This window comes from Amphibalanus amphitrite, unplaced genomic scaffold (assembly GCF_019059575.1).
Source record: "Amphibalanus amphitrite isolate SeventyFive unplaced genomic scaffold, NRLGWU_Aamphi_draft 000135F_arrow, whole genome shotgun sequence".
Classification (NCBI taxonomy): Eukaryota; Metazoa; Arthropoda; class Thecostraca; order Balanomorpha; family Balanidae; genus Amphibalanus; species Amphibalanus amphitrite.
In genome coordinates this window covers 403730-416275 of record NW_024881630.1, presented here as the reverse complement: position 1 = coordinate 416275, position 12546 = coordinate 403730, and the positions used below count along the sequence as shown (strand labels likewise).

Here is a 12546-nt window from a genome sequence, read left to right as displayed (position 1 = left end):
GTCGTCACAGTCACACACACAACGGGCTCAGTGCGTGGGCGTGGACCAGTCAGCCAACGACCCCGTCCCCTCCCCTCCCCTCCGGCCGTCCCGTGTGGCCAGCCGAGAGCTGTGGGAGCCTCCGCAGGCGGTGTCACCCGACCCGGGCGTCCAGCGCACGGACAGCGCCGGCCGTGTGTTACTGCCTGCTCATCGGACTCCGACGGCCGCGCTGCCAGCCACAAAGCACCACCATATTTACGAGCTGGCTTATGAGCGCGCCTAACAAGACGTAAAGCGGAGTCATTTGACTTGCAGAAGCGGCGCGCGGTGGTCGCCCGTGACGTGAGACAAGCGCCGCTCGCCGCCCGACACCTAAATAATTCTCCGGCACGACGCGCCAAGGCTGGCGGCGGGTAGGGCGCGGGGCGGACGGCGTGTCGTGTCCCCGCTGGGTCGTCCGCCGCTGCCCCCCGGGGCGACCCCCGGCAGAGAGGAGCAGTGACAGCGCGGCGGGACGGTGAACTATGCGCCGCCCGGTCACGGAGCGCCACCGGCCGCCCGCCTCTTCACAGGTCACGAAACCACACAATGGCCACGACCGGCGGCGGCGAGAGCTACTGAAGAGCGGCTCCGGGAGCCCTCCGAAAGGAACGGCCGCCTCCGAATGATAACAGCCGACGGGGCGCAGTCACGCCACGGAATTCGAGAGGACCAGCCGACTGGAACGTTCGCGCAGCCTTTTCCAGACGTCATCATTTTCACATTCACCTTTATCAATAGCCGCTAATTTAAACCGTCCAAAGAATTGAAATGCGCAATTATAAGATCATCAAGTTGTCATTATCGTATGACTTGCAAGTTGATGTGTTTATCACTAGTTAATACGGTAGATACACTGTCAAGACAATAATAACCATATGCATAATCAATAATAATGCAAACATTAACCGCGAGTGTCAAGAATGAGCTCATATCTCGCTCTCCGATGCCAGAAGTGTCAGCCAGGAGACACTGACAGCTCACTCGACTGTTCCAACATGAGAAATGTACACATTTCACACCTCTCGACCGGCTCTTGTCGGGCCGTGTCGGCGTGGGCGCGGGTCCGGCCGGCCAGAGAGCACTCGTGGTGTGAGTTGTGACAGCGGCAGCGGGCCGTGGGAGCGTCTGAGTGCCCTCCGCCCCCGCCCCCGCCCCGCCCCCGCCGGCGCCGGACGGCGGACACTCACCGATCACCACCAGTCGCATGAGGTGCTGCACGGTGCCGAACCCCGTGATACCGACACACTTGTATGTGCCGCTCTGGTCGACTGTAACTGATTTGATGCGCAGGTATCGCGCGCCGAACCGGAACCCCGGCCACGTCCCGTCCACCTTCTCATCATCCTGCAACGGAAGACAGGAACAGAGAAACAGTCAGTGATAGGATAAAACTGAGGCGGACAGTCGGTGGCAAACAGTGATAGACAAACACAGAGACGGCTGACGGGAAGGCGGTGATACAGACATAAAGACGAATAGTCATAGCCGCACGGACACAAAGACGGACACTTCGCGACAGACGGTGATAGACACAGAGATGAGCCGTCAGCGTCAGGTACAGAGACAGACAGCCGGTAGACAGTGAATGATTCAGACAGGCAACGGCAAACAGTGATGAGCAGATATAGAGACGGACAGTCAGCGGCAAAGGGGCAGAGACGGCCATCAGTAGATCGTAGCACAAACGGCAGTTAACAATGACGGCCAGACGGGAGCAGTTGCTCAGTTTCCGACAGGAAGCGCAGTTGTTGAAGCCTAAGAAGCAGTCGTGCAGACTGCAGGCTGACAACAGTTACATGTTCTGCAGTCATTGTCGCTTGGCTGCATATCCGGCTCACTAGTTAGAAAAATCACTCGCATAACCATATTGGCTATAACATACTCTGTAACTACCCATCTATGCTTCACTGTGGTCAGAGTTGCAGACTGAATCGGTGTTTCTCCGATGAGCACACGCAGCTTGAGCTAATCAACCGTAGCAAACCAACCGACACATCCATAAGCCACGATAGATTCTGGGCAGCACGCTGCAAAAGTACGGCACCAAATATCGAACTACAAGTCTCACAGAGGGCACGGCGTAGCCATAAATGTCGGCAGCGCGGCGCGCCGTACTGGTCGGACCGTAAGCACGGCTGAGCCGCGGCGGAGGCCGCCCTGCCGCGTGTAGTCCATCAGTCATGTTCCCTATTGGACACTCGGAGCGGTGACTCATGCACGCCACTGCACGGCATCGGCCGCATGCAACCGGCGCGCTATTGGTTCGAACTCTATTATTTTATCGCCGGAACAATAAAGCGATCATAAAGCGGTCATTAGCCAGCCGCAGAACACGACACTTGCATTGTACGGCTTCATCATCATCGGCAGTGTGGCACTGATAAAAGTGCAGTTTATGGCTTTTCAGAATTTTCCCACGTTGTCGAACATGATCAGTCCTTTATCGACGACGATTTTGGGAAAATACAACTCCACACAAAACAAAAGTGGCTTTTATGGATCTCAATACACCAGTATTGGGCAGTGCAGACTGCAGAGCATTCGAGTTCCCATACTTTTGGAAGTGAGCTTACATCTAAATTGACTTGTTTGAAAGATAAAGTACAGGGAGCCAATCTATACAGGAGCATCGGAAGTTGCAGCCATTTTTACATGTTCCAGAAGCGTTGTGTGAAACAGGGACGACATTGGCTGTTTTCAGCGAATAACTCTTCTTAATGAGCTCTGTATGACGTCATTTATAAACATGCAGTGCCGTCTGTAACGTGTTTGTTTACCGCACGCGTCAGGGCCAGATTAATACTTTGGCAGCGGCCGATAAATGCGCCACCGAGGCACAGCATACATTCCTGTATGATCGTGAGCCAGTCGCACTCGTGGAACTAGCCACAAGCCAGCCACGGAAGCGGACCTTGCGTCCTGTAGTGGAACCGATATATCATTCTGCAACAAATTTTAGCGGGATGCTTCTTCAGCAATCGGCAACTAAAACACCCTACCTACAAATACACCTACAAGTCAACAGCTAAAGCAAAACAAATAGCCATAATCTCTTCGCATTTCGGAGTTTTTGCTGAACTCGCAATGCTGAGAACTAATTGAAATCGGCGTCACCCACCTTGTACCAGTCGACCATCAGGTGCGAGCCGGACGAGACGGGACACAGCAGCTTCACCGAGTCGCCCACGTTGGCCGGAACCACCTCCTTCACTTCGTCCGGGTTGATCTGCGGCGGACCTGAGACACGGAAACAGACCACAGTCAGATCACGGGGCCTGGTGACTGGTCGAGACGGCGCGGTGTGATGGAGACGTGTACGCAGAATGTTCTAACTTCTAATTAATATTTATGGACGTCATACATGACAAGGAATGAATGGCACGCAAGCGCCGGTTCGAACGAGGAAGCCGTTCCATTATCATCCGATAAGACGCATTTTTCCAGATTGTGTACGGGAAAGCAATATCGGTTTTAATTGCGTTGGACTTCACGGTGAGTCCATTGGTGATAGGTAATTTAATGTCTTGAATTCATCACTTCACACGGGCATTAACCCCACCAGCCACCCTTTACTGTCGGGAGACTGCAGCACTCGCAGCAGAGTGCATCCATCCGACTGAGCGGCGGCGGATGCAGCGGTAACACCCGCCGGACGAGAGAGACACTCGGTCACCGGTTATAACAGGGAGACTGCGACGCGGCACCGGACGCTACCACCGCGGCACGGGGAGGAACGGGGAGGGGTAGAGGTTGCAGACCCGGCAGCCAGCCGACGCGGACAAGGGGGGGGGGGGGGGGCAGGTGTGATGTGCCGTCACTCATCTGCGGGGGACGTGCGGTATAACGTGCGGTGCGACAAAGCCGGCTCGGATTGATTCCCTGATTTGTATGCAATCTTCTTAACCCGCGCCCTGGTGGGGTCTGTTTATAACGCGACCTGGTGGGGGGGGGGCTATTTTTTGCCCCCCCCCCCCCCCCTCGTATCTCCGAAACTACTGGACGGATCCGCAAAATTCAAACGGCGTTCAAAAGGCCTGTCAAATTTGTCGAGGGAAACCAAATTTCATTGACCTCGGGGTCACCGATGACGTCACAGGTCAGGTCAAAGATGAAATGTTTCACCGTTCACGGGTCATCTAGGGAATGCGCTATAACACCGAAGAAAACGCATTTTGTCGAGAATCAGCGATAGGGCGTCAGTTGCCTAGTACATATATTGCTATAAGAGGTCACTGACATTACCAGGTCACAGGTCAGGTCACCAAGGGTCACAGGTCAGGTCACATGAACCTAACTTTAGGTACTAAGGTTGTGCGATGCATGTTTTATGGCCAATTTTTCATTTCCAACTCAATGGTGTTGGTTATAAGACTATCAGGTACGGCTTAGGCCACTTTCTGGTGGAGGTCAGGTCAAGGTCAGGTCAAAAAAGGTCAAATTTCAAAGTTGATATTTTTGCATAAAATTGGTATTGATTCGATGCAGCTCATCACGGGGAGTCTAATGGTGGTCTTTGTTTTGCGCTACGAGGTCTAGAATTGCAAAAAAAATGAGTTTGAAAATTTGACGTCATCAATTTTGAACAGTTTTTTCGCTGTAACTTGGCCAAAAAAAGAGGTATCGATCTCAAATTTGGTATGTACAGGGTGTTTCACTAAAAGTGTCAAAAAGTAATTGCTTATTAAAGATATAGGGGAGAGTGGTGCAGGAGGCCCCCCCTTAAGCTCAGTTGCTATTTTTAGACAACTGATAATATTTAAGAGCTAACGTGTGCATGCGCTGTGAGCATGCATCATTTTCCCATACATATTTGCATTCAAAATGAATCTAGGGGGTACACAAACCGTAAACTTTAACATTTTGGAAAAAGTTGCAAAAGGGCCTCTTACACTATGGGTATGGTAAGACGCCCCCCCCCCCCCTCGGGCGTTTAACAAGGCAAGTCGACTTGTAAAAGACGTTTTGCGAACACAGCTGCAAGGCCTTTTATTTCGAAAAGCTAAGCAAATACGGTGTTATCGAAACCAATAACACTTCCAAAGTGCTCGAACAATGCGAAAACTAGCACAACCAAACGCTGATGACCAACGAAAATTGTACCTATTACCTCTAGAAAAAGAAACAGAAAAAAAGAAACAAAAACAAACTCCTTGAAAAAAGAATGCCACGCCTGCCGCAGGTGCAGGCGTTTTAGCATCGGGGGCGTTTTTTATCGGGGGGGGGGCGTTTTATAATCCTCGAAGGGAGGGCCTCTTAAAAAAATGCAGTGTTTTAACGTCACAATATTTATGGTTTATGAGACATTTGCAGCGCACCAGAACATGGTCTATTCTGAAGCTAACATGTGACAATTTCGATGAGATAAGATTGCATTTGATAGTCATTGTTTTTTCAGATATATAAGGGTGATAAAGATGCATATATCTAGCAAGTAAAGGGGCAAAAACAGAAACAGGCTTACCAAAAGTCGCTGCGACGCACCTGATACCTCAGGTTTCGTGAGTTGTTGTTTCAAGAGGGCTTCTGCTTTACAAGAACATTAAAAAATAAATAACATTATTGGTTTGGTAAAAAAAGCGATGGGGCCTCTTACCGACCCTGGGCGTCTTACACGGATCTCCCCTATAGAATATGCAAATCACGTGGCTGCGCACGTGGCTTTGTTGCAAATTTTTGGACATTTATTATTTATCCATTTAAGATATATTTTACACTCATACGGAGCGAGGGCAGGAGGCCAAAGTTACTAGTCATTTTTTCCATATGCAGAACAAGAACAGGTTATTTACACCGCAACAGGAGGGGTGAATTACACTTATGTACATTTGGTGCCATCAGAAACATTGAAACCGTATGCCGACTTTTCAGGAAACTTTTTTACTCTCTCACCTCGCTACGTTCCAGATTATAAAAGTTTCAAAGGGCTTGTTGAGAGGTTTAAAAGGGTTCCTTCGATGCCGGTTCCAGTCCAAAAAAGGCGGGGTTGCCCCCACCTCTCGGCGGAAACCGTTGAGAAGGTCAGGATCTTTTTGAGGGCCTTTGAAGATAACAAGAAGCTAATTCCAACATCAGAAATAGCCAGGGCCTTACAAGTTATTAAAATCAACCACTGTAACGGCTGTAGCCACCAGGAACTGACTGGGACCAGAAGCTCCTGGGCCGAATAATCAGCTGCCTCGCCGCCCGCCCCTGGCCAGCGCGAAGCCCCGATCTGTCACCGCTAAGCCTCTGGTTTGGTCAGTGACTCAGTAGCTCTCGCAGAGCTGAGGAAGACTCAAGTCGCATCACTTCGGGAGCTGAAGAGCACAGTTCAAGGCTTTGCCGACAGTCTGGACGCTGAAGATGAAAACGGGCTGTGAGGCACCTCCGGACACGTGCCGAAACGGTGCATCAAAAAAAGGGGCAGATGTGTGGAATAGGTTTGAGTGACGGTGATATCGTTTTTATATATTCAAATGTCCAACAATTGCGGATGAGACGATATGCAAATTTCCTTAGAAAACATTGTTATTATGTGCATTATGACCTTTTACTTTTTGACACTTTTAGTGAAACACCCTGTAGATAGAAGGCGGTAAGGACTATCACATATATTCCGGTTTTTTTCGAAATTCAAAAAACTTTTTGGATTTTTCGGCTATTATAATCAAAAAATCTATTTTTTGATTTTTGGGGGTCAAAATCCAAAAATTTCAAAAATCCGAGATAGCAGTTTTGTAGCCCTGTCGATTCTACAGCTTTTATGTCTTTATCGTTTTTCTGTATTTGCAAAGCTATAGGCCTGACAGCTCTTCCCGCGAAACCCTTTTTTGGGTCGAAAACGGCAGAACATGACGTCACTCTGACGTCATTTCCGGCCAACCTATCATAGCCTTTGGATAAATTTTTGGTCACCATGTGTAAAATTGATGTCCGGGAGGGTACTGAAAGTTTGGTGACGATCGACGCAGCGGTTCTGGAGATATATCGAAAAGTCTGGAGGGGGGGCAAAAAATAGCCCCCCCCCACCAGGGCGCGGGTTAATCAAGCTGCAGGAACCGCCGTAACGGTACCCGCACCGCTGAATGCTGAGAAGCTAGAAATACCTGTGAGACATAAGCACTTTTCAGTGATTTACTGCGACATAATATGACTTTTTTGGTACTATCGTGTCTCAATATCGAAGACATATTGATGGATTCCCCAACCGCAAGCCGTATAAACATACATCGACTGCAGGGGATTCGGGAGAGCTGCAGCCGCCTCATCGCTGACGTTAGCACCCACATATTTTACACGTTGCCGAATCAGACAAGACTGCAGCGGACCACCGTGAGCGGCGAGCACCGCCGTCAGCTCGGCAACCGCTTCCGGCTACCGCACTTCGCCTCTGCTTTTACTGTCCGCCGCGTGACACTGGTCCACCCGGCCGTCCGTAAAGTCCCGTTCCTGCAGCACGGCCAGCTGGTGTCGGATTTAGCCGACACTTTCCGGCGTCAGCAGCACCTCAGCGGCCTTGTGTCGGCCGGCCGGTATCCCCCACGGACCACCTCACACCTCGCCGACAATCGCGTTAGGTCGGCTCGAGTGCGCCCGAGCTGACGGCGGAGGGCGGGGCGGGGTGAGAGGGCGGAGCAGTGTGATGCCGGCGCGGCAGACTGGATACAATTGTGACACAACAGCACATGCAGTTGTGACTGCTGATGTCGCCACAGACCAGACTGCCCAATGCCCACTGCATTGGGCAGACGAACGCTTATGATATAATCGCTACCAGGACATGGAACGCTCCAGACCAAGTCGTGTCCTGGGTTAGTGTGAACGTGCGCTCCCCATAGCGATTTTCGCTCGAAGTGATTGAGTGAATTTCTGATACCCAGAAGCACTGTGGATCTGATTTGAATACGACTGAATCACCAAGGCTGTTTGCATAAGCAGCTTGTCGGCCTCATAAGCCGGACTAGTTCCCATACTGGAGCGGGTCCTGTCCGTCAGAGCGGGGCCATAATCCGGCCTCCGTCACCGGGCCAGACCCGCCCGCCCATGTGGTGTCCGGCGCCGCCGCCAGCGCTGTATACCTCTGTGCTGTCCCCGAGCCCACCCAGGCTCCTCAGAACAGCGTCCGACCCGCCCATCCCGTGTCTCTGCGGCGGCGGCGAGCTCGCCCGGCGCCTGCAGCCGCCGCCGTATGCAGGCGAACACATTCAGCCGATCGTATCTGGCGCCAGATCCAGCACCGATGCGCCAGAAGGAGGCGACTTTACGACGCATTCAGGACACGCAGTTCGGCGCGATATGCGATACGGCCGAAACATGGGCCCGAGATGTTGGCTCGGATCGTATCGCCGGTCGTCTCTGAGATGCGGATATCACACCTGCACACACCGCAAAACCAATGCAAAGCAGATGCAGTGCATGCAGCATCATTACAAAATGGCTGCTAACACATTCTGGCCAATGCAGCCCATTTGCACATTGCACCCTCTAGCAGCGCGGCGGGCACGCCGGCTCCATATTAACATTTTACGCAATGAGACAGCTCCTATGCTACTGCACGGCCATTTGGAGGCAGACAGATCGGTATGGGCAACGCCGGTAGCATCCTGATTTATTGGATTCAGGCGAAATTTACCTTCAGGGGTGTTGTCACGGATGACAAACCCAGCTGTCAGATTCCCAGAAGTCGCCAGGTAAATTATACGGCGCTTGTATTCTCATGCAACTTTGGTGTACCTTCAGAGGTACTTCCAAAGGCGATTTTCCTTTTCAGGTTTCATTTCAGTTGAATATTGTTACACAAACAAGTCGAATGCATATCGGGAATGTGATGACAGTCGCTCTTGATCGGTGCCTAGTACCCGCATCACCGGTGGATGCCAACAGACAGCGTTTATTCAGCCTTATTCGGTTCCGGTTGTTGCTACACAGGTTCGTGTGGCGTCCATTTAAATATGAAAGAAATGATTATTTATTTAGCACCATGAGTAAATGAGCAAATTTGAAAATCGTTTCCGACTACATGGGTTATGAAATGTTCTTCGTTCCATAAATTGGTCTGTGCAAATGTAATAAGTTGATGTCGCTGTCCGCGCCACATTGCTCAAAGCTCGTAAAAATTTCAGTCCGACGTCCTTTCGTTCATTACCTCATGAAAATGGTAGTGAAGCGGCAAAACACTTTAAATTAATTGCAACAAAGACGTTGGATACAGCTTCTTTCAGAGACTAGACGATTCACAACCACCCAACGACCCTTTTTACTGAACACACACACACACACACACCTAACTATGCAATCTGCAGAGTTATGACCGGGTATTCATACTTGTGACGGACACGCCGGGGTATAACTCTGCCTTATCATTAGCCCCACGCCCGTCCGGCGTCTCCGTTACGACTGTGTACGGCAGGCGGGGGCCCGGGACGTCACCCCTATTTACAGCGGCCGTATCTCTGGTGTCCGGCCGTCTCTCATGGGTGACATAGCCGAACCAGTGGACATAAACAGCCGGTCCGGGGCCGGGGAGCGGCGACACGGCCACCCGCCTCCGCTCAGGTGCAGCGGGTACATACCGCGACACCTCACCTCACCCTCAGCCCGCCCGCCTCATACTGCAGTGGTGCAGTCAGAGACGGCACTGGTAGTGCCTCCCTCAGAGACATGACTCCCTGGACAGACGACACTTCGACCCATTGCAAGTGTTGGAAGACGGCAACATGACTTCCCAACGTCAACTTGTGATAAAACAGCCATTAGCTCTGCAAAAATATGCGGTAATAAATTAGGGACTTGTTATTTTAGCCTGTTATTTGAGAACATTTGAGGATGATTATTTGGAAGTGCGACGTACCAAACGGACAGTATCGCCATTATTTTTAAACGGAGATTATCTGAGATGACCAAGACGAGCCGAGCCGCGATGACGATATCCAGATGCCAATCAACAAACCTGACCCAGTGCCAAACGGGGCACGCGCGGATGTCTGTCGATCATCTGGCAATTCCACCGCTCTTATCCGTCTGCAATGCCGTAGGCGTATAGCCACGCACCAGTACCAGAAAGTCACAGACAATAGGCACTCCTCGCCATGTAGTCGTCCGTTGTCACCACCTACCCTCTCCTCTCGCTCCCGTGATCCGCCGGCTGGCCGGGCTGGTGCAGCGCGGCCGCAACAGGCGGGCTTACACCTCCCGGTGACAGGGCGCCACGGCCGGCGATCAATAACGCGACACGGCAGCGGCCGCGCGGCGGTTTGTCGCCGTAAAAAGTTAATTGTGCTGTCATTAGGAGCGGCGACGGCGACCGGCCGTCAGCCGTCAGTCGCACACCGCCGCTGTCAAACGCCATTTATTTGGCTGACTAATGGAGCGCAGAGGGGGGCGGAGCGCGCGCCCACGGGGCGGGGCGGGGCGGGCACCGACTCAGCCGGTGTCACCGGCACACCACGTCGCCGGAGACGGATGGAGAGACCGTTCCGTTCGAGCGAGAGGTCACACCAGGACAATCAGCGGGGTGAGCAGAGGTCAGTCCCGGCGGTCACCGAAAGCCATGCAGCTATGACAGAGCAGCGGCGAATCGGCTAGCTCGGCCTGCCCCTTGCCCCACCAGCAGACTGCGGCGGGGCACGTTCCATCAGTTTACGAGCTGTGCCGATGACACTAATGACCGCAACGGCCGGGTCAACCGCCGGCACCCCGTGTGGTTCTCAGCAAAGGCGGCGGCGGGGACCTGCAGCGGTATCCAGAGCCGGCCCGAGCAGCCTCAGGACTCTCCCGTCGGTCGGCACGCCGCCGCCGCTCCGGCCGCTGACAGCCGGCGGGCTGGCTGGTCCGTCTCACTGGCCGTGGTATATCGCCGGTCCGGCCGGCCACATCAGCGCCCGATAATCGGCCGTCAGCGCCCAGACTGTCCCAGCGATCGGCCGGCGCCGACGCTAACCAGCAGCGGACGTATCGGCGGGGAGGGGAGGGGTGAATGGAGCGGACCCAACGGCGGGCGAGGAAGGCGGAGTATGTACTATGTAGAAATGATCAATGAAGGAAGGCGTGGGTGACTGATGAGAGTACCTCGTGGTGATTTAGATTCTGTCAGCACTGCTTCATAAAATCTGGCATAATGAACTGTCAAAAGCATCACGAAAATTATGAAGGAGCTTCGGATCAATTGATTGCTACCTTTCATCGACTGTCAAATAACATCGGCTTCTTTAGCAAAAAGATGAAGACCTGTCGAAAACACTTCACCGAGCAGCGAGCTACACTTGCTGAAGTAACGAATCGTTTGCCATTTGTTACGTCCGTTGCAATTTATCCGGACATTCGCATTCGCCATCAATTTGTTTTCCACATTTATCAATAGCATGCAATGTGAAATATAGGTAAGCGAATTCTGGCAACGGGTTCATTTCGCCGCTATCAGCCGCCCTAAGCATATTGAAACGTTGCACCGAGCCAATGACAGCCGTTTCTTCGCCGCGTGTTGAGATATAGGGTTGTCAATGTCACTTTTGTGTTCGTGAACAATCACTAGCGCTTTACGTGACTTCATGATGCAGTGAAAGTTGAGCTGTAGATTTGCGCTATAAATTCAGCACGCCGTCAATCGGTGACAAATCCGTCCAAACATCCAGTCGGCACCCGAATCCACACCCAGTATTTGTGTTCAACTCGGGCCGCGGGCACTTTATCTCCTCCGTCATAACAGTGCGTCTGTTAGAGACACGCGAGCTCACAGTTTCCCCGCCGGAGTCAGCGCTGTGTACTGGTGGTCCGGAGACAGTCAAACACAGAGTCCGTGTCGAATGTCAGCTGTCAGCCGGCGATACCCGCTGACGTCATTGGCCGGAAATCATTCTCGGCAAGATGTCAACAATCGCGACCGATCCCCACTCCGTGCAGAATGAGAGCTGGCATTTGGCAGTGTTTGGGCGCTTGGCAGACGGAAAATCAACGATGGAAGTAGCAAAAGGAATCCAACGATAACTCGGCAAAGGTAGTGGTTTTGGTGGCCAGATTGTAGGAAAACTGGCCACTGCATTCCACAAATTCCCGCAACAAGCTAATGCGCCAAGGTTGCCGGTATTTGCATGTCCTTAGATAAGCCGCAAACTTTTTTTGCGGGAAAACAAGTAGGCGTTAAAATGTTTCAAGACACGCCACATAATTAGCGAAATGTTCCTCATTTTCACAGTCCTTCAAATTTAATGAGCCATGTCATTCTTGGAGACATTTTTAACGAGAGGAAAAATTAATTGGTGTCAGTTTGAAGACATCATGACGATCGGATTATATTCTGCCCCGCCACATTATAACCGTATGAGGATTTAGGAGGAGTAGTTATGACGGATTGCATTGTGTTGTTTGATGGAAAAATATCCTCAAAGCCTAGCTGAGTGTTTTTACGTTTGACATTATGGGGGACGTTACATACTTAACCCTGAGTCAGTTGTTCAGCGGTCTGCAAAGCCGATGTTGCCGCCGGCCGTTCGCTGCCGTGCCTGAGACCACAACAGCATCGACATCATTATCGCCATCATGTCCGAG

At 51.9% G+C, this 12546-nt stretch overlaps 1 protein-coding gene across 3 annotated transcripts in view; it reads right to left on the bottom strand.

The window, feature by feature from the left end:
* LOC122382223 (fibroblast growth factor receptor-like 1) overlaps positions 1-12546 on the bottom strand; it is a 69050-nt gene that overhangs the window by 30534 nt on the left and 25970 nt on the right. For all 3 annotated transcript variants that reach the window (XM_043367281.1, XM_043367280.1, XM_043367282.1), the window contains 2 exons: positions 3143-3261; positions 1212-1368 (listed from right to left, as the gene is read on the bottom strand). In XM_043367281.1, the coding sequence (XP_043223216.1) occupies positions 1212-1368; positions 3143-3160 (175 nt within the window). In that variant the 5' untranslated portion in view covers positions 3161-3261. The remainder of the gene's footprint in view (positions 1-1211; positions 1369-3142; positions 3262-12546) is intronic.